This window comes from Sorghum bicolor, chromosome 6 (genome assembly GCF_000003195.3).
Source record: "Sorghum bicolor cultivar BTx623 chromosome 6, Sorghum_bicolor_NCBIv3, whole genome shotgun sequence".
In the NCBI taxonomy this organism is placed as follows: domain Eukaryota; kingdom Viridiplantae; phylum Streptophyta; class Magnoliopsida; order Poales; family Poaceae; genus Sorghum; species Sorghum bicolor.
This window is the reverse complement of record NC_012875.2, coordinates 46,660,840-46,680,907: the sequence shown is the minus strand read 5'-3', so window position 1 is coordinate 46,680,907 and position 20,068 is coordinate 46,660,840. Positions and strand designations below refer to the sequence as shown.

Below are 20,068 nucleotides of genomic sequence, written 5' to 3'. Positions count from 1 at the left end.
AAATTGATAACGAGATATCTCAAACTGACCAGGTTAGGGCATGTACAACTCATAGACAGAAAGTTGTCTATAAGTTTTTGAAATACGTACATAGACAATTAAACAGACAACTCGTACAACAGATTATCTATTTGGTTGTCTATAAACTATTTAATACATGCACACAACCATGATCACGAAAGAAACGATCTGTATACATCATTTTGTTGCATCTTGATTTTTGATAAAAAAAGATCATATATAAATAAGATGAAGATAATTATAATATTTCTTAAGAGCTATGAATATAATAAAATATATTAATCTCTTCAAAATTATATAAAATGTATAGATACATATATCAATGATGCATGTATATTGATATATAATTGAACTCACAGAAAAAGTAGACCGGTAAAACATTGCAAGTTTTCTACTCTCTCCTAAGTAAGTATACTATCACTAAATAAATATTAAAATAGTAATAAAATAAAAGTAAATGAATAGAATAGACCACTTCTGGTCATGTGCGGACGGGCGACCATTCCTTATCCATTCCTCATATCTGCAGCCTTTGGCCGACGGCCACGGCGGGGCGGCAAGACACAGGAGCAGTAGCGCCAGGGAAGAGAAAAGAGTTCGTCGAACTCCACGGTGCCATAGCCAGCATGGAGTTCATCTCTGGCCGCGGGGCAGAGAGAGGCCCAGGGGTGGAGCAGCACGGCTAGATCTAGACCTCTAGCTTGGTGAGGCTCCCAGCCTCCTATGGTTCTCAAGGTCGAAGCTGAGCAGTAGGTTCTGCAACTGGTAGGTCTAGCTCCGCTCCACCTCTAGCTGTTCTCTACCTCCGGCCGTCGTGCTTATTTGCTCTGGTGCCGGCGCACGCCTGTCTTCTCTTGCGCTGGCGTTCTTTCTCTCCCGCCAAATCAACCAGACGCCGCAAAAAATCTGGCCGAGGCTGCCTGCTACATCGACGCAATGCGTACAGTGGGTGTCAAGGGTGTCGATTTGGCATAGGAGCACGAGCCCGCGTCGTCGCCTCGCGAGACGACGGGCTCACTGTATCTAGCGTCTGTCAAGGTTGTTTTTGCAAAAAATACAGGACGCAGACGACTCAAAACGACGCGTTGTACATGCCCTTATGGCTGTGACTAGGATACATCAAGTGTCTACCGGTGTGCATGCATCCTCTTTTACATCACTCTTCATCCTTTCAGCACACAATTAAGGCCTTGTTTAGATCAATTTTTTTTAGATTTTGACACTGTAGCACTTTCATTTTTATTTGACAAACATTATCCAATCATGGAGCAACTAGGCTTAAAAGATTCGTCTCGTGATTTACAGATAAACTGTGCAATTAGTTATCTTTTTTTATCTATATTTAATGTTCCATACATGTACCGCAAGATTCGATGTGATGGGGAATCTTGTAAAATTTTGGGTTTTTGATGTATCTAAACAAGGCCTAATTACTTGAATGCATGCATCTACCCATTAATTTGATCCTTGCATGTGCTACCAGCTTTCAACACGAGTCATGTCTTCATCCAACAAATGTTCTCCGCAAGTTCTTTTTTAGTTGTTCCTCTGTGCTTTTTTAACTGTTTCTTTTTTATACATCCTATTGTATTTTTATGTCTTTTTTGTTTTTCTTATAAACATAAAAATTAATAATATAATATAACTTGTGGGCCTTTCAACCATTAAACCAATTGTACTTTTTATGAAACAAAGATTTTAAGCACTAGGTTGTTTTGTAGTTTAATCACAGCACGTGGCAAGTGCGGACAGCACTACCTCTCAAAAAAACTTAATCGTATTAGAATCTAGATTACTAGTTAAATCATAAACGAAAATTTTAAACAACTTGTTGTTCAAATCCATTATAAATAAATATAACTCTGCAATCACTAATAAAGACTAAACTTCTTATTAACTATAGCAACATATCAATTAATACATGTCTAATAGAGTATTTTTCATATTATTATTTTAAAGAAAAAACTCTGGGGAGATCCAATTCATTTTATAATTTTTAGAAATTAAGACCAAGGCCAAAGTTTTTAAAACTCCGTATGGTATTTCATATTATTGCCACATTAACTTATATTATGGATGGATGCTATGGTCATTATAAAATAGGTTATAGCTTTTAAATGTTAAAAAAATGGTACAACATAAATGAATATGTATCACGCCGTTGTTTTCGTAAATCTTTTTTTGTTCTTCGCGTTGCAACATACAGACACGTTTGCTTGTAAATAAATAAAACATGAAGGAAATCAAGAATAGAAGAAAAAAAAAGAAAGCGGGCTTGTTCCTTCCCACGAGCTGGGCTGTTTTCATCCGTAGGCCCGTTGCTTCTCTGCTGGGCCTATATAGGCTAGATCTCTCCCCTAGGGAGCATCCACCCATTCGCCTCCACCGGCCACAGCCGGTTACCTAATTACACCTCTCTGCTCTCTGGCTTTTCTCCTGGCGGCGACAGCTGGCCGAGCGGTGCCGCCCTCTTCGCCGGGCCCTTCGCCGGCGGCGAGTATGCACCTGGTACGCCATTCCCTTCCCTTCCCTTCCCGCTGTGCAAAACCGAGCACCCCAAACCCTATTGTAAGCTATCTGTATCTGGTTCTGTCCCAATTATATTCCATTCATATGCCCAGTAACTTCGATTTTCCTTTTGTGCAAAAAAAAAAAAAAATATCGGGTGTAGATATGTACACCCATGTTCTATACTTTATCCGCCCCTGAATCCATCTATTTGTCGGTCATTTTGATGTGGTTCAGTTAGTGCCTTTATTTTGGGGAGAAGTTTGATCTCAGTTGAGGTATATATACGACTGGACCCGAGGTGTTGGTCCGGCTGGTCATCCAAACCTGGGGTGTAACCTAATCACCGCTCCCCATTCCTTGCGTTAAGACTTAAGTTTGCACCCGAATACATGATCAGCTGGATGCTGTGATAAGAAATGTCGCCTTGGTTTGGCTGTGTTACCATATCATTGCGTACACTATCTTATATATGCCCGTGGTCACACGTCCATCACAAAGTTTCTGTATTTTCTTATAGAGACACAAATAGCGTCTCTGAATGCTTAGCACTTAGCAGAATGCTTGGTTGGCAGGGGTCTTCTAGATCTAGACGCAAACTCCCCTTAAATGGTAGTCCAAATTTTGTGATGTCAGCATTTGGACTAAGCCATGTCCTTCACATTGTGGTTAGTGTTCTTAGCTTCCACTATAGAATTACATAGAGAATACTTCTGACATGGTTTGTTTCACATTCTACCTTGTTGGATGTGACCAAGGAGGCTAGCAAAATTCTCATAAGTGACTAACGATAGACTAAGTCACTTCCACTAGCTTTGCTGCTTGCATGTTGTTTTTTGTGTTTATGTATGCACACAGAATTGACCTCAGTGTTGTTCTCACTGTAAAGAATACCCTCCTTAGAGTTGATGAGTTGAATTTTGTCAATCAATCCTGAGTTGCATTTATAAGTGAGAGATTTTAATTTGGTGTGATATCTAATCGGAAATCAGAGATTTTTTCAGTCTCTGTTGCAGTTTTTATGTATGCTAAAATGTTATTAGTTGCCACAGCTGCTCTTGCTGACTTTTGCCTAATCATATATAGCATGCTTGGCTGTCTGATATTGTTTGCTTTACCGAACTATCCAGTCTTAGTATTTGCCCACGGAATGTATTATGCTCTTGATGCTTATATAGTTATACGTAATTTGTACTGAAACTGTGGTGATCCCATAATTATTGTGATATGCATGCTTTTAATTTCTGCTCATTTAAATTAGGATTCTGATGCTTAGCCCCAATACTTCACAGGTTCCTTTTCTGTCCTTATTAAGGGTCTGCGCAGTTGCTGTACTATGCTAAGAGCATTCACTAATTTCAGCAGATTTTTGGGTAAGCATCTAAAGAATTGCTTAACTAATTGGCACATTTAATACTAAGGGAAGAAGTGGTTTTGAAAGGCCATCTCAATGGCAAACAAAGTCTTATCTAGCATCTGTGCAAAATTATGAATTGTTAGTATTTTACATGTTTGAATATGGCAATACTCAGTAAATGGAGTTGGAGAACTTACGGCAGATAAAATCACACACTTGAATTTTTCACTTGATCTTTGTCATGCTATGTAAATGTTAACTTATGCTTGAAAGATCCTTAAGCTAATTAATGGTGGAGAAACAAATACTCAGTAAAGAATCTGAATCATCTTCGGCATCACAGATTTCAACTTTCAAAGCCTCTAAGGTATCCTTAAGCTAATTAATGGTGGAGAAACAAAACCTAGAATTTTGCAAAATAATTTGTCAGCCTTCACCTTCGTCACATAGAAACATGCAAGCTTGCAAAACCATTTTGTTTGGATTCATGTTTGTTACAGAGCCACAAGACTAAGATACATCATAAAACATCCAAAAGAGTATTGCTCCATTTGTATTACAATGTGATTTGCATAGAAGTATGGATTAATCCTACATGTTTCCTGAGAATGCAATGAGATTTCTGTCCTGAAGATCTTAGCTTAATGTAATATAATTTTTACCATTCTTCCAGGTCTTTTTCCCCAGAGTTCTGAAGACATGGCAAGGAGTCCAAGAAAGCGTAAGCTGGCAGCTCATGATGTTAGGTCAGCCTCTCATGCTGTACCTAAGAACTACAAGAAAACGAAAAGATCAGGCAGGAAAAATGAACTGCGATCAACGCCAGAGGAAAAGTACTGGAAAAATGCCACATGCTCAATATGCTTGGAACGTCCTCATGATGCTGTCCTGCTCCTTTGTTCGTCTCATAACAAGGGTTGTCGACCATACATGTGTGGTACCAATTATAAACATTCCAATTGTCTTGAGCTGTTTAAAAATGCTTATTCAAGGGAGAAATCAGCATGTGAAGTGTCAACTGCAGTGGAACTAACTAACCAGAAGCCAAAGACAATGCTGCTTGCGTGCCCTATCTGCCGTGGGGAAGTTAAAGGGTGGACAGTGGTCAAACCTGCGCGGCGATTTCTGAACCGCAAAAGGAGAGCTTGTATGCATGAGGATTGCTCATTTGTCGGGACGTATAAGAGACTCAAAAAACATGTGAAGTCCAAGCATCGTTCATCAAAGCCTCGTGAAGTTGACCCTGCACGCTTGGCTGAATGGGAGGAGTTTGAAAATGAAAAGGAGAGGCAAGATGCGATTAGCATTGTCAGTGCTTTGAATCCAGGATCCGTTATCATGGGGGACTACATCATTGATCCAGATAGTGATATCAGCGATCCTTACAGTGACAACTCTCTAGATGATTTCGGTGACTCCACATCCTCAGATAGTGATGACCAAGGTTTTTATGATAGTGATCCTGTACGCAGAGACAGAGCTTATAGGAGAAATGGGGAAAGACCAAGTCGCAGTCTCACATATGTTGGGGGACTGCCTCCTCGGAGGCCACTGCGGGTTGGTTTTGTCCACAGATCTTTGAGTCAGCGACGCAACAGTTAATATCAGGATATTGGATCAATTCATGGAGCTGATGATATAGATTTGTTCTAGTTTGTTATTCTGCAGATCTGTGAAACATGGGTTGAGTTCTTTTGTTGGTTTTTTGGACCATGTTCCTTTCTTTGATGTGCCCTTGCATATTTAGGATGAAGGGAGCACAGGGTGTGTGATGGATCATTTGGTTGGCATTCTCCTTTCCATAAAGTAAAATTAGGTATAGGTTATGTTTATGGAAGAAGTCTGGTCAAGTCGGCGTCATTTTGCTAGAGAATTGAACAAAACCACTCTGTAAATATCAGTCTCATTTATCTTTAAACGGTCACTATATATGTTTTTACAATTGTCCCAGTGGGCATTTTACTTAGTTTTTAAACTGCTTGCGTTCTCTGCGCTCTTTGTTGCTACCACGAAGCAGATTGTCAGAAGCCAAGGTTTTGTAAAACGCTTGTAACTTGTAAGTAACTGCTCGAGTCGATATTCTTGGGGACCAAACAAAAAACTACCATCTGAGCTCAATTCTGTACAATTCAGAATGACACAATCTACTTGGAACTTTACAGTAAAGGGCAGAGGGTTAAATTCGACTTTACAGTAGAGGGCAGATTGATAAATTCTTGATTGTATCATTCATCACAAGTAAATACATCTCCTCAAGAATCAAGATATGCCGATCGTCTTCCCTAGCAGCCACATTACCAGCGAGAACTCGATCATAAACAGCGCGTGCAGCCATGTCCGATCGACGACGAAACCGAACACCGTGATCCCCGCCCGGTTGTTCTCCAAGTACGTCACTGCGAAAACGCCATGATCAGCTACAGTCACCAGGCAACTCTGAACACACACACAACCAGAGTCCATCCAGAGCTCGTGCACGTGCGCAACGCATGCTTACCTAGCGCCTGCCTCTTCTGGAAGGAGATGTTGGTGGCGTGGAAAGACGTGAACCTTGAGGTGTCCACGCTGTCCTCGCTCCGCCACTCGTCGTCGTCGGACTCTTCGCCGGACGACGCGTTCCCCATCGGGAAGGGGCTCGTGGGCGCCTGCTGCTGCTGCTGCAGGCACCCCTTGCTGGGCGTCCTGGGGTTCTCCTGGTCACGGTCCAGGCTGTTGATGGTGGCGTCGGCGTGCCACGCCGCGGCGACGCTGGTGATCGCCTGCGTCTTGTGCGTGATCTTGGCCGCGCTGTGGAGGCAGACGAGCAGGCCCGTGACGAGGCTCACGGAGCAGAGCTGCAGCAGCAGCAGACGCATGGATGAGGATGAGCAGCATTGTGAGGATAAAGAAAGAACACCTGAGTGAGCAGAGCATGCAGGGGGCGCAAACATCGTCGATGGCACTCACCGCGAGCTCGCCGGCGGTGGCGAAGTTGACTTGCGCGTGGGGTCTGGTGGCGGCGAGCAGCGCAGTGAACTGGCTGGCGGTGACGAGGATGAGGGAGTAGAGTATGAACCTTCGGTAGCGGTGGCTGATCCGCTGCAGCTGGACGCGTATCCGGCGGTGCTGCCTCAGCACGGCGGCGACGTCGGCGCACTGGCCGAAGTCCCGCGCGAACCCGGTCATGCGAAGGATCTGCAGGTAGCAGATGGTGCGGAACAGCACGCACGCCATGAAGAACATGGCGGTGCGGTACATCCACGACGCCATCTCCAGCGCGCACGCCGCGGCCGACCACCAGGGCGGGAAGGGTGCGTTGGCGCAGTACCAGAACACCTTGTACCCGGCGTCGGCGAGGAAGCAGGGGAGCACGAAGCAGGCGAGGAGGCGGAACGAGCCCGCGAGCTGGACGATGTACCCGGCGCGGACGTCCTGCGAGTCGTGGCGGAGGCGGTCGAGGTAGAGCAGCCGGCGCAGCCCACGGCGGCGGACGAGGGAGTAGAGCGTGGCGTAGGCGAGCGCGGCGGAGAGCGTGAGCGACACCTGCACCTGCGTGTCGTAGGCGTGCCCGGGCGTCGTCGCGGCGTGCGCGGCGGCCGGGACGGCCACGCCGAGCGCGGCGAAGACGAGCCAGGAGACCGCGGGGCCGGCGCCGGCTTCCGAGGGGTCGACGCACATCCACCGCAGGCCCGAGCGGAAGCTGCTGAGCTCGTCGCGCGCGTGCGACATGGACCGCGCGTACGAGCCCCGCCGCCGCAGCAGCGGCGTCGACGCGGACCCCGCCTCCGCCGCGGCGGCCGCCGTCGGCGTCGGCGACGGCGACGGCGCGTCCGCCATCGCTAGCCGCAGTTTCTTGGACGACCTCGCGTTTTCCTCGTCGCTACCTCCTCCTATTCCTCCAATGGCTCTCGCGTTTCGATGGTCGCCCTGGTGTTTCGGGGAGGAAGGATTTGCTAATGCTGGCGCATGCCTGTGAAGAGTGATTTATGGAGGCCGAAGAGATTTCGTAAGACGTGATGATGAATCTTGCTGGCTGTTGCTAGCTGCGATCGACGAGCTGATGAACACCTGGAGGTGGAGGCCCTAACTGGAACCTCAAAATTTTGGAAATGTTTGTAGCTGTCAATTTGGCTTTGGCATGCGTTGTACGCCTATAACATTTTTTTCTTAAATGTTTCCATGATCTAACTTCCATAAATGTCGGGCAGCACAGCTAGCACTGGAGCTTTTTCATCAACCATGCATCGGCCCGTTTCATGGTTGCACACGCAAACTGTTGAGTTCTGAATGGAAAATATCTTCGTATCTATGAGAGAATCGGACCAATTCCGTCGCTGTGAAACCATGCCAAAAATTCGACTTTCAAATTCAGCACTTCTTCTTCCGTTACTAACTTTTCTCATCTGAGTTCATTTGCTGAATCGATCATGCATGAGACTAACATCATCTTGACTGTTCTCTGTTTCGATTATTTTCAGCATGGGAACATGGAGTACCATGCTGTTCGGTGCAGTTCCAGTAGCAATATCATGCAGGGCACATCACAATTCACGCGAAACTCACACGCGAGAGAGGCCTGTCAGCACATGGCTGCTGGTCCCAAAATTTGCAATGCGTCCAAAGCCATTCGCCTGGGTGTAAACATGACGCAGGTATGCATTGAGCAGTGAGATACTTACATCCACGTTCACCTGTCCCTAGCTCCCCGCATTGTCACTTGAATTGCAAAAATGGAATTCGGTTGTGTATTTGGAAGAGTGACAGCGAGGTCGATTCTACCTAGCTAGCTACTTACCGTTACAGCTAGTAAGCGCCGGAAAGAGTCTGCAGTGGTCATCGAGTTCTGAAAGTATGAAGCATCAAAGTTGTAGCAGTACGACCATAGTTGCTGCGAAGTACTCCCTCTGTTCAGAGCCGCGAGATGTTTTTAGCTTTTATAGATATTTTTTTATAATATTTAGGTATATTGTATATCTAAGTGTATAGCGAAATTAAGTCTAAGCGTTTAGACGCGTCTTCCACAACTTAAGCTTAAACAGGCCAAGGTTACACACCGCCGCCACCAAGTCGCTCGCTTTCGCCGCCGCAGGGCCTGTCTCCTTCTTCCTCTTTGGTGCATCTGCTGAGGATAAGGGGAGGGGATCCATCTTTTTTCTCCATAATTTTCATATCTAGTTGCTTAGGGTTTAGTTCAAATAATTTTTCGGTGAAATTAGATGATTTCTGAAAAGGATCGTGTTTCCTGCGATGACTTCGGTAATTGCCACGACAAGATCTCCATTGCAGGCGTCGATTTCATCGGTAGACGACCAATTGGTGGCCTTTATCTACAAGGGAAGCGTTGCTTTTGGGAGCCCCTACGAGGACAGTTTACTCTAGGCCATCGATCTCATCGTTAAGAGCAACTCCGACCAGGTCCTACTTGAATCCCTACTCTAAATTTTAGGGGTTTTAACAAAAAAATCAACTCCAATGGAGTCCATACTTAAGCTCTTATTTTACAAGTCCCCCAAATTTTAGTTTGAGCCCCCCTAGATCTACCAGCCCTCTACCCGTGGGACCCACCCCACTTTTCCCCCTCCCCACCCCGGCCGGCACGCGGGAGCGCACGGCGGAACCGCGCCGCCGCCGCCGCCCGGCTCCGCGCCACCGCATGGCGTACGACGTCTCCGTCTCCCCCGGCGCCGGTGCCGCGCCGCCGCGGGCGACAACCTCTACTACTCCTTCGACGTCGCTGGCGGCGCCGTGCGCGCCGTCATGCTCGGCTCCTACACCGACTACGGCGCCGGAAGCGCGCAGCTCCGGTGGTTCCGCGCCGACCTCGCGGCGCTCGACCGCCGCCGCCGCGGCGGCAGGCCGCCGGCGTTTGTGCTCGCGCTCGTGCACGCGCCGTGGTACAACAGCAACGAGGCGCACCAGGGGGAAGGCGACAACATGCGGGACACCATGGAGGTGCTCCTGTACGGCGCCCGTGTCGACGCCGTGTTCGCCGGACACGTCCACGCGTACGAGAGGTTCAAGCGCGTCTACGCCGGCAAGGAGGACCCCTGCACGCCCGTGTACGTCACCATTGGCGACGGCGGCAACCGGGAGGGGCTGGCGGACAAGTACATCGGGACGAAGACCATGAACACCATGGCGAAGCACCGGTTGGCCAGCGTCGACGGCCGCACGCCGCCGTCTGGCGACCCCAGCAACGGTGTGAGGACAGGCGGGGTGTCCGCGTTCCCCTGCTGCTGCGGCCTCGCCGACAGCGAGGGTTCGTCGCGTCCCCCAACAGAGGATAGGGTGCGAGCGGAGGATAGGGTGTTGGACTGGAGTTGGATGCAATTCTGGGTTCTTATTTTTTTAGTCCAGTCTACAAATAGAGTTTTAGAGACCTAATTTGAGGACTTGGACTGGAGTTGCTCTAATGGCAACAGAGAGGATTTCAAGATATAGAGGTGATGAATGTACATCCTATGTCATACCCAACGATGCAGCTGCCAATATTCTTTCAGCGATTTAATGGATCTTGCGGCATATCTATTGTTTTGGGGCTGATCATTGGATTCAGCATAATGATTGGCTTTGGTGTTCGAGAGAAGTCATTGAGGAAGAAGATGACCGAAGAATCTAGATAGAATATTATGTATTTTTATTTTAGATGTTTTCATGTGTAATTTAGGGATGTACAGTGATAAGATTTAATTTAAGTCCCTTCCCTTTGCAAAAATAAGTGCATAGCAAAATTTATATATCTAAAAAGCTAAAATGTCTTGTAATTTAAAATAAAGTTTTTTTTTCTTTTTGTACCATGTACTTATGTGCATATGTTTCTGAGGTCCTATTTGAATTCATTGACATGTATTTTTTAGAATTGTTCTAAGCCAAACTATTTTAAGTTTAACCAAATTTATAAAAACATGAATATTTAAAACTTTAAATCAGTATTATTAGATGCATAATAAAATAAAGTTTATAATATAATTACCTAGTGTCATAGATGCTATTACTCTTTTTTATAATGTTGATAAAACTTGAGATAGTTTGACTTATGGCACTTCTATGAAATGATCTATTTTGAGATAGCTGTAGTTGGTTGGTACTATTTGGGCTCATAATTTGCTGCTTTGTCTATAATGCTCTTTATTTTCTATTTGTTATTGGTAGCGTACGTGGATGTCAAAATTGTCTTTTTACAATTTATTAGCTGAGTTGCGATAGTTGTTAGCTAGGGTCTCAATCACTACTACGAAATTTTTTTAGGGGTGGTTATTTGTCTAGGCAGCTGCTTGGCCCCAGAAATGTGTCTCTAGAATTCAATGATTTTTAGAGACTGGTATTCAACCGTGTCTAGAAAATGTTTTAAAGAATTACAACTCGGGGGAAAAATAGCAAAATAAAGTATTAATCTCAGGAGAAGCACACTTGCCAACCTCCTAAGCTATGTTTCACAAGTCATGCGATTTTTGTACACGTGCGGCCATGGGGGATTAAACTAAAGACCACTAGCCTCCTACTCCATCTGTCCCAAAATAAATATGGGAAAATAGATGTCGCTATGAGATATGCGCAGATCAATTTTTCTTAACTTTGACTAATTTTGTAGAAAATACATGCAACATTTATATATCCAAATAAGTTTATTATGAAAATATATTCAACAATCTATCTAATAATATAATTATGTATTATAAATATTAATAATCTTTTAGATATATTTGATCAAAGTTAAAAATGTTTGACATCTATTTTGGGACAAAGAGAGTACATTGCTTCCTTATGAGTCACTTATTTGATTCTTTTGTATTACTTTACAAAATGTTATAATGCATATTTGATTCCCTAAATGAATTTAAATTCAAAAAGTTTAAACTAAAAAGTTATATCTTTTGGAGTACTACAATTTTGGTGTAGGTCATTTGTCTATCTGACGTTATTTGATAAACTCTAGGAAATATGAACTTTGAAAATTTGTTCATTTAAAACAAAATATTTGGGCTCTAAATGATATTTTCGAGTACTATGATTTTGATATAGATTTTTTCTTCATCCAATTTGATTTGAAAAAAGTTATAAATTTTACTGTACTGCACCTAATTTTAGAGGCGGGTCAAATTGCTGACCTATCAAGAAATCTATTTCTCGAGATAGGTGGAATTCTAGCCGTTTCTAGCGTCTCCTCTAGAAATTCCATTTTAATTAAAGGTGGTTGGACTTTCCAGTAGCCTTTTAAAAATATAGGGAATTTCTACATGTAGCTAGACATTTCTTAAAAATCGATTTCTAGTGGCGCAGATCTCGGCTCAAAAACTACTTTTAGAATCAGTTCTTAGATGTGGTTCTAAAAATCATTTACGTAGTAGTGAGTCAACAGTTAGCTGTGTCCGTTTAGATCCAACCGAGCACTCGAGCAGCTAACTATTAACTAGGAGGTGCGTCTAAGGTCTAAACATAGCTTGAGTTTGTCCATTCGCACTTAGAAAAATCCACACAGATCCACAGCATGTGAGGACATGTGTGTAGTACACTGAAGATATAAGGCTCAAGGTTTTTAAAAGAAAATATGCACTTAAAGTAAAAGAAAGAGGGCTCAAACCTAGTTACAACCCCACCCCCTCACTTAGTTACTAAACATGAAATAGATTAAGCCTCTTTGGAACGCAGGATTCTAGAAACACATGAATGTGAAAAACATAGGAATAGTGACATCTTAAATCTCATGGATTGAGAAAACACACAAAATTGCAAGATTAAACGTTTGGATGGAGTTGCAGGAAAAAACACAGGAATTCGATGAGAGAGAGAGAGAGAGAGAGAGAGATACAAAGAAAATTTTCCATGAGGTTCAACTTCTTGGTAAAATTTCTCCATAATTCCTATGAAACAAACCGTTCCATAGGAATGTCATAGGATTCCTACGAACTAAATCCTTTGCTCCAAACTTTCTCCATTTTTCCTTTGTTCCGAAGACAGCCTAAAAGATATACAAGGCGTGTTTGGAACTTAGGAACAATAAACATAGGAGATAGAAAACATAGGAACATGAAAGGAATGAGGATGTAAAACAGTGGAACGAAAAACAAATGAAAGTTGAAGGAGCAGCTGTTTGGAACTTAGGAATTAGAATCGAAAGGAGACTGTAAATATGCATAATTAAATTAGTCTATGAATATCAAAGGAAACCAACATAAAAGGTAATATTAAGTATTTTTATTTAAATATTTTTCTACCCATGGTCCTTATCTACTCACTCTATAGTAAAAAGTCATGCACTAGCACTTTGCACTATTCTACTCGACTCCTGCTTTCGGCTCTCTGTACTCACTCCCCATTTTTAATCATTAACCTCTACAGGTCTATCTCTTTATTTGTATGCACCATCTCGGGCATCAAACAAAGGAAAAGAAAACCAGAGATCGTAGTGGATGTTTGGATTCGTGTGAAATGAGTATCTACCTACAATATTCCAAAGGAAAGGAATTTGCTCTTCCTGTGTTCCAAACGCATACATTGAGTCCCTTTCCTCCATCCTGTATATTCTTATAAATTTCCTTTGGAATTCCCTCAATCCAAACGGAGCCTTACCATCCTTTTTGCTTCCCATAACATTTTACCTTTGCGCAATACCTGCCCTCAATCCCTACCGCCCTATGACGGTGGTGCACTGGCGCCCTGCCCCTGCCTACTACTCTACAGGTCGGGCCACCGACGCCGAGCAAGAGGACTAGAGGAGGGAGGAAAAGAGTTGCTTCTAAAATTTCTAAGCCACAACTAGGGCAATGGCCCTACTGGCCCTAGGTCTGGGCCCGCCCCTCCTCAGGGTGCCTATGGTTTATAGGCATGAGCTATCGTTCGTGCGTCTACTTCCCACGTGAATACTTTCTAGCATGAAACACATATATGATTTTGGATAGTCCATTCGTTTCAAAATGTATATCACTTTAGTTTTGTTAAATCAAACTCTTTTAGTTTATAGAAAATGCTCCAACATATGTAATATTAAACTAATAATTTCATTAATCACCATATCCCATGTCTTATCGGTGCATTTATTTGATATTTTAGATGTTTATATAGTTTTATAAATGTAATTAAAACTACAGAAGTTTGACTTAGAATAAACTAAAACAACCTACATTTTGAAACGGAGGAAGTAGAATTTTGAAAAGCGAGCAAATATTTGGGCGCAAAGGCAGTACATTTTGATTTTGCATGGTTGGCGACACACAACCAACTAACTTGCCAAAAAAGGAAACAGGAAAAGAAATGCTAAGAACACGATAAGAAAAGGGGACACGAGAGCTTTCTGACCATGGATGATAGCCACATGACGGCCACTACACCAGCTGGAATCCTGTCCTTGCTTTTTGATTCTTTAGGCTTCTTTGTCTCCCCTTTTGGGATTGATTTGGTGAACCTTATTTTTCTCTTGGACACTTTGCTAGTGTTCAGAGTTTTTTTTTTTTTTTTTTTAAGGAAACTAGTGTTGCAGAGTTGAGCGAACTAGCTACCATTGTCAGCAAGACCAGAAATTTGTTGGGCAGATTTGAAAGATTTCCTGAATTCTGATGCAGGGTTAAGCACTTTGGAGGTCGGCATTTGAGCTGCTAATAAGCGCCTAATAACAGATTATCATCCAGTCCTGTAAACATGGTTGTATTGTAGGTTGGTTGGATGCAATCCAGCACTAAATCCTCTCTTCACCGAAAAGCTCAGCTCTGAACTCATCCGATTAAAAGAACCCAACCGCGTGTCGCCGTAATTATGATGTGTTGGCACTAAGCAATGGCGACTACGATACATGATTGACGCCTAGCTAGGGTTTTTTTTAATATGCACCCAATCACGTTTTTAACTTGACAAGCTAGCTAATCCGAATTGAGAATTGGGCATCAAAGGCGATGACCGCATACTGGAGATGCCAAGTTGCTGCTACCAAGGGGGACAGCATGATCCGGCTACATCCTAAAGCGAGCTACGTAGCCATTCCTACCATCATCTCTTTCCCTTCCCACGACTTGAAAATTTGATCAATCAGAGAACCAAAAAGGCGGCGCCCGCCCGCCTTTGATCGCTTTACAATGGCGCACTGTCCTCTTCTAGTGCACCACCCCCCACGCGAGCTGCTCTGCATCACCTTGCCATCAGTTGCGTGCCGCCACCGTCCCTCTCCCAGTCTCACACTCGCGTGCCGTAGCAGGAGCCGAGCCTGACCAGCAGGGGCGGCGGCGCGAGATCGATCAGCCATGCAGCTTTTCTCTGGCCGGAGCAAGCAGGAGCACAATAAGGTCGGCGGAGGCGGCAAGTGCCACGCCGTGGCGGGGGGGACGACGACGCGGCACAGCAAGGGTGGCGGCAAGTGCCGCGCGCTGTGCTGCGGCGCGTCCCGGCTCAGCGTGTCGTCGTCGTCGGCGTCGTGCTCGTCCGCCGACGCGGCGCCGGAGCCGCTTCCCCTGCCGCCGCCGGCGCAGCCGCGCGGCCTGTCCAGGCTCGCGCACGGGATGGTCCAGGCGCGGCTGCAGTCCATGATCGACGCCGCAGCCGCCGAGACCGGCGGTCGGCCGCCGGCTGCGCGCCGCCAGCCGGATGAGCTCTCCGCCGAGCGGCATCGGCGCCGCGGCCTCCCGCGGGCGTGGGCCCACGGCGGCGGCGGCGGCTGCTGCTACGAGAAGAGCGTCGTCCGGGAGCAGGCGGCGGCCACCAGGCGGACATGCGTCGTGCTGCTCGCGGAGGACCGGAGGACGCACGACCCGCGGGAGGAGTTCCGGCGGTCCATCGCCGAGGTGATCGCGGCGAAGCGGATGGCCGAGCCCGCGGAGCTGCGGGCGCTGCTCAACTGCTACGTCTCGGTGAACGCGCGCGAGCACCGCGCCGCCATCCTCCAGGCCTTCCACGAGGTTTGCTCGGCACTCTTCTCTTGCAAGCAGCTGGGTTGAACGAGCAAGTTGGTCGAAGTGCGTGGCTTTTGTGATTTGGCTGCCATGCATGCGTGTAATTAACCAGCCATCTATCCTAAAGCACCAAACGGGGAAGCATGCATGCGTGACTGTATTATTGTAGAGTGTAATAAGTGTGTTCCTTTCCCCTGTTCTTTGTCCAAAGAATGTTGGTGCAATAGTGAGCACATTGCACAGATATGATCTGTATGTTCTCAGTAATTTGCTGCGTATATATTGGGCTGTGTTCCATCTCAATCGTAAGCTTGGTACTTGATTGCAACGTGCAGTAGTTACTTCCGTCATAAAATATAAAATATATTATAGCTTTTAAAATTTATACTAAATTTTAAGGTATTCTATGTTGTGTACTTGTGTCCATACTTAGATTTAATAAAGTTTATTAATACTGAAGCCATAATTTGATGAGAAGCTTTTCAATTGGGTTCAATCCATGAGTAAATATGGTATTCAAGTATTTTTTTAAGTTGTCTTAATTTTCTTATTAGAATGCATTGTATATAGAATTGAGGAAGTAAAAAGTATAGGCTCAACATCATCTTTTCTTTTCTTCTTGACAAATGGAATATAGAAATACCCTGTGCACAATAAAAATAGTCAAGCTCTTGAAGTTGCTCTTATAAGAAATACTTTCATAATATATTCGTATCCTGTGAAACTATAAAGATCTTTTTTGAAATAGATGATCAAAGATATTAATATGTGACTTGCGACAAAGTTAATGTTTTATGTAACAACGAAAGGAGTGCAAAACGTTACTTCTCCGTCCAGAAATATAAAACATTTAGAAAGAAGTTTTTAGATAAAATAAAAACCTAACAAAAGACCATTCGGCCCCATTTGATACGACTTCTCTAGCGGCTTCAGGAGCCGTTTGAAGCCGTTTTATGCCAAACGGGATAAAATAGAATGGCTCCACCAATGAAGCTCCTAAAAACGTGCTCTGAGCTTTAGGGTGTGAAGAAGCCAAAATAGTGGCTTCTTCCGGCTTTACCTCATCCTACATGACGTTCTGTGAGAGCACATTTTAAGAAAAGAGCGGTTTTGCCAAACAGTTTATCAAAATGGCTCCAGCTCCACTGATAAAGCTATTCATGGAGCTGAAGCCCTCAAAAACAGTTTTATTAGTGAAGTGGAGCCGTGCCAAACAAGGCCTTTCATCCCTCACTAACTAGGATTGCGGGAGTAGTTCAATTATTGGTTGTTTGTTTTGGTTGAGACCAAGTTTAACATTTCTTGCAAAAAGAATAGAGAGGTGGTTAAGCAGTAGAATTCCTTATATTTTCATATAAAATTTGAACTCTGGATCCTTTATATTTCAGGATAGATGGAGTATATTCTTAAAAAAAACCTTTACGCGTCATAAACTCAGTTTATATTTGTGAGATATATGTAGTTATATGCACGTTTAGTTTCCTTTCTAGGGACAGCTTTGGTATGGCAAAATTTCAGACACTTTATGCACACAATCATTTCGAGTTAATTAGTTTACGGGAGGAAATGGAAAGAAGGTTTTTATTAGAATAGGAAAATAAGGAAAGAGCTCACAAGAGTTCGGCACGTATCATTTCCATGATATTTATTTGTGTTTATATAGGATCTGATCGCAAAGAAATGAAGGACCATGAATAAACTAGTGTGGTCGTCATTGCGATCGACATGCTTTATTCCTTGCTTTTGTACCGGTAGACGCTAGTTGCTGTGCTTCGGGCAGTTGCTGCGTGCTCAAGATTGTCGGCCTCGTGAAGCTATCCAAGGGGCTTTGCGGCCATCATACAGCAATTAATCTCACAGCTGCGCTGTCATTGATCCCCACCTTCGGATCAAGGTGATTAACTCAAGTAAAAGGCACTTACAATGCAGACTTTATTATAGAGTCTAAATTTATTTATTACCTGCAACATCAACAAAATATCATAAATAATATGTAATAATTAAGTGTTTTGGACTCTTGCATTGTGAGTGCCCTAAAGACCCTTTCCGCGCACACAAGTCGAGGTTGAGAAGTTGATAACTAGCAGTGCTAGATTGCACGCAATACTCAATTTGGACAGGCCACGTGGATATTGTTATCCCGCAAGGGGGTCTCTTTTGTGTGACCAGGATCTTTGGCCCGTGATTCCCATTCCAACTTGAAAAAAGTATATTGTATACCTTCCTAAACTATTGAATTTTGAAACTAGACATTTTATTGTCAGAGTTCTTTTAGTTTTTTTTAACATTTTATCATCAAAGTTCGAGTCTCGTGAGGAAAGAACTCCTTTGTCTTCCCTACATCAAAAGTAAAGGTCTATGGCAGCTCATCTCATAGAGCTGAGCTGTTGCTGTATATAGGTGAGATAGATGTTTATGGTTTTTCTCAATTTACGTGAGAAGATCTTCTTCCGAAGTTAGAATAATCAGGAACTATCTAGCCACCTCGAATAAGTTTTTTTCTTTAGTGATTAAAAAATTCAGTAAATGCATGATAAGGTTTCTAAACCACAGAAAATATCTCTAACTTTTAAACATTCCAAAAATTCAACTAAAAAATTTAGAGCTCATGAATAGATAAAAAATACTTAGAAAATTTTTCAAAATACTGTAATCAATGTATAAAAGTCTTTAAAAATTTATTGCAATAAAAAATAGAAAGCGTAATCAATATATGAATAAATATTGCATCATTTAGTGATAATCAAAAGATGAGTCTAAAAATCATACCACCCCTTCACTTTCACTGTTTGAACTTTCTCTGCTAGATGTCGATCATCCTCTTCCCTGTTTAGAGTTTTGACTCCTTCCGCTAGATAAATGCCCCATCCCTAATACATCCCACCTACCTCTTCATGTCTTGAATTCTTATATGAAAATATACATAGCCTCTATCCCCCAATTAAAGCCACGACTTTCCAGAACTTCAGCCTTGTTTACTTCCCAAAAATTTTGCAATTTTTTTTTAAATTTTTCGTCATATCGAATCTTTCGGCACATGCATGGAGTATTAAATTTAGATAAAAATAACTAATTGCACAATTTGTCTGTAATTTGTGAGACGAATCTTTTGACGCTACTTTGTCCATGATTGGAGATTTTGTCAAATACAAATGAAAATTCTACGGTGTTCATTTTGCAAAAAAAATTGCAACTAAATAAGGCATTGTTCCCTTCTCATACATGCCATACCTAATCACCAAAATTGAATAAACCTCACACAGCCTCTAAGATATTTTTTAAGCATCTAAATATTTTTTTATATTTTTTTAGAGTTCTAGGGCAGCTGCCCCGACCTTTTAATTGATATCAAAAGACCTAATTCAGTTACAACGCAGAAGAAAGATCCAAATTCCAGTCCAGCTTGAGCTGGCCAAACAAAAGGACCCACTTAAGACTCCAAGGTACAGAGCTAAAGAAAGAACCGAAAAAGAAGCTACTAGCTACAAGCACAACAAAAGTTACTCTTCTCACAGACCAAGGAGCTTTTACAACTCTCTCAAATAATCTTGCAGGGCCTTCCACCAAGAGATTGGATTGAAGGTCTTCTTCAAGGTCAGTTGGTCATCCCAGGGCCTTCTAGATTCAACTCCAGTATCACTCGTGGCTTGACTCATCCAACATCTCTCTTTTGGAAGTCTGCGAGCCATCTCACTCTTCTTGCCATCTCCTTGATCTCCTCCATGTAGCCAGAAAGGATTTCTTTCTTTTCTCCAGGACACAGTACTGCCCAGCTCTTGAGAGTACCCAAAATCTTGAAAAGAAGCACTTCCATGCTTTTCCAACCTATTTTCTGAAAACAAAAGTCATTCCTGAGTTTCCAAATTGACCAAAGAATAGCCGTAGTAACCATGTTAACAACAACATATCTTTCAGAACTAAGCCAATATTTTCCGATATCCACTATGCTATTTCCCACAGATAAATGTAAGATCTCAGAGAACAGATACCAGCAATGACTAGGTACAACACAATAAAAAAAAGAGATGCTGACAAGTTTATTTCTCAGAACAAAACAGACAACTTTCATCTTCAACCTTTCTTCTTTTAGCTAAATTGTCTCTGGTCAGAGATCTATTGTTAATGAGCAATCACAAAAACATGTGGACTCTAGGTGGAATCTTAAGACTCCAAACAGCAGACACATGAACTTGCTCAATACCTCTAAAGTTAATTATCTTGTAAAGAGACTGAGAAGAATAAACTCAGAGGAAAATTGCCAAACCATCTCATCTTCATCTGCAATAAACTGAACGAGTCGAAGCATACCCTCAAAGATTTTTTTATA

The 20,068-nt window shown here is 43.3% G+C and overlaps 4 protein-coding genes across 5 annotated transcripts; 3 read left to right on the top strand and 1 right to left on the bottom strand.

Annotated features, from left to right (window-relative positions):
• On the top strand, positions 2,395 to 5,828 carry LOC8073380. 2 transcript variants are annotated; one of them, XM_021462499.1, is made up of 3 exons: positions 2,395 to 2,529; positions 3,822 to 3,902; positions 4,560 to 5,828. In XM_021462499.1, the coding sequence occupies exons 2-3, from the start codon at positions 3,866 to 3,868 to the stop codon at positions 5,486 to 5,488; spliced, it is 966 nt and encodes a 321-aa protein (XP_021318174.1). In that variant the 5' UTR covers positions 2,395 to 2,529; positions 3,822 to 3,865; the 3' UTR covers positions 5,489 to 5,828. The 2 variants fall into 2 exon arrangements, with proteins under 2 accessions (XP_021318174.1, XP_002447923.1); XM_002447878.2 differs by lacking the exon at positions 3,822 to 3,902 and having other exon boundaries at positions 2,406 to 2,529.
• On the bottom strand, positions 5,969 to 7,717 carry LOC8057432. Its single transcript, XM_002446518.2, has 3 exons — positions 6,833 to 7,717; positions 6,384 to 6,720; positions 5,969 to 6,282 (listed from the first exon to the last, which is right to left on the bottom strand). Exons 1-3 carry the CDS (start codon positions 7,700 to 7,702, stop codon positions 6,146 to 6,148), a joined length of 1,344 nt encoding a protein of 447 aa, XP_002446563.2. The 5' UTR covers positions 7,703 to 7,717; the 3' UTR covers positions 5,969 to 6,145.
• LOC8057431 (purple acid phosphatase 22) lies at positions 8,063 to 10,249 on the top strand. The gene is made up of 2 exons (XM_002447877.2): positions 8,063 to 8,104; positions 9,575 to 10,249. Exons 1-2 carry the CDS (start codon positions 8,063 to 8,065, stop codon positions 10,247 to 10,249), a joined length of 717 nt encoding a protein of 238 aa, XP_002447922.2.
• Positions 14,694 to 17,041, top strand: LOC8073379 (probable transcription repressor OFP9). Its single transcript, XM_021464003.1, has one exon. It carries the CDS (start codon positions 15,097 to 15,099, stop codon positions 15,784 to 15,786), a length of 690 nt encoding a protein of 229 aa, XP_021319678.1. The 5' UTR covers positions 14,694 to 15,096; the 3' UTR covers positions 15,787 to 17,041.

What these genes read in the sequence shown, in the direction of transcription:
- LOC8073380 (XM_021462499.1), top strand. Translation starts at nt 3,866, where the DNA reads ATGCTAAGAGCATTCACTAATTTCAGCAGATTTTTGG. An exon ending in TAATTTCAGCAGATTTTTGG is followed by an intron (nt 3,903 to 4,559) that starts GTAAGCATCTAA and finishes CCATTCTTCCAG; the next exon opens with GTCTTTTTCCCCAGAGTTCT.
- LOC8057432 (XM_002446518.2), bottom strand. Translation starts at nt 7,702, where the DNA reads ATGGCGGACGCGCCGTCGCCGTCGCCGACGCCGACGGCGGCCGCCGCG. An exon ending in CCACCGCCGGCGAGCTCGCG is followed by an intron (nt 6,721 to 6,832) that starts GTGAGTGCCATC and finishes CTGCTGCTGCAG; the next exon opens with CTCTGCTCCGTGAGCCTCGT. An exon ending in CCAGAAGAGGCAGGCGCTAG is followed by an intron (nt 6,283 to 6,383) that starts GTAAGCATGCGT and finishes GCGTTTTCGCAG; the next exon opens with TGACGTACTTGGAGAACAAC.
- LOC8057431 (XM_002447877.2), top strand. Translation starts at nt 8,063, where the DNA reads ATGTCGGGCAGCACAGCTAGCACTGGAGCTTTTTCATCAACC. An exon ending in CTGGAGCTTTTTCATCAACC is followed by an intron (nt 8,105 to 9,574) that starts ATGCATCGGCCC and finishes GCCGCGGGCGAC; the next exon opens with AACCTCTACTACTCCTTCGA.
- LOC8073379 (XM_021464003.1), top strand. Translation starts at nt 15,097, where the DNA reads ATGCAGCTTTTCTCTGGCCGGAGCAAGCAGGAGCACAATAAGGTCGGC.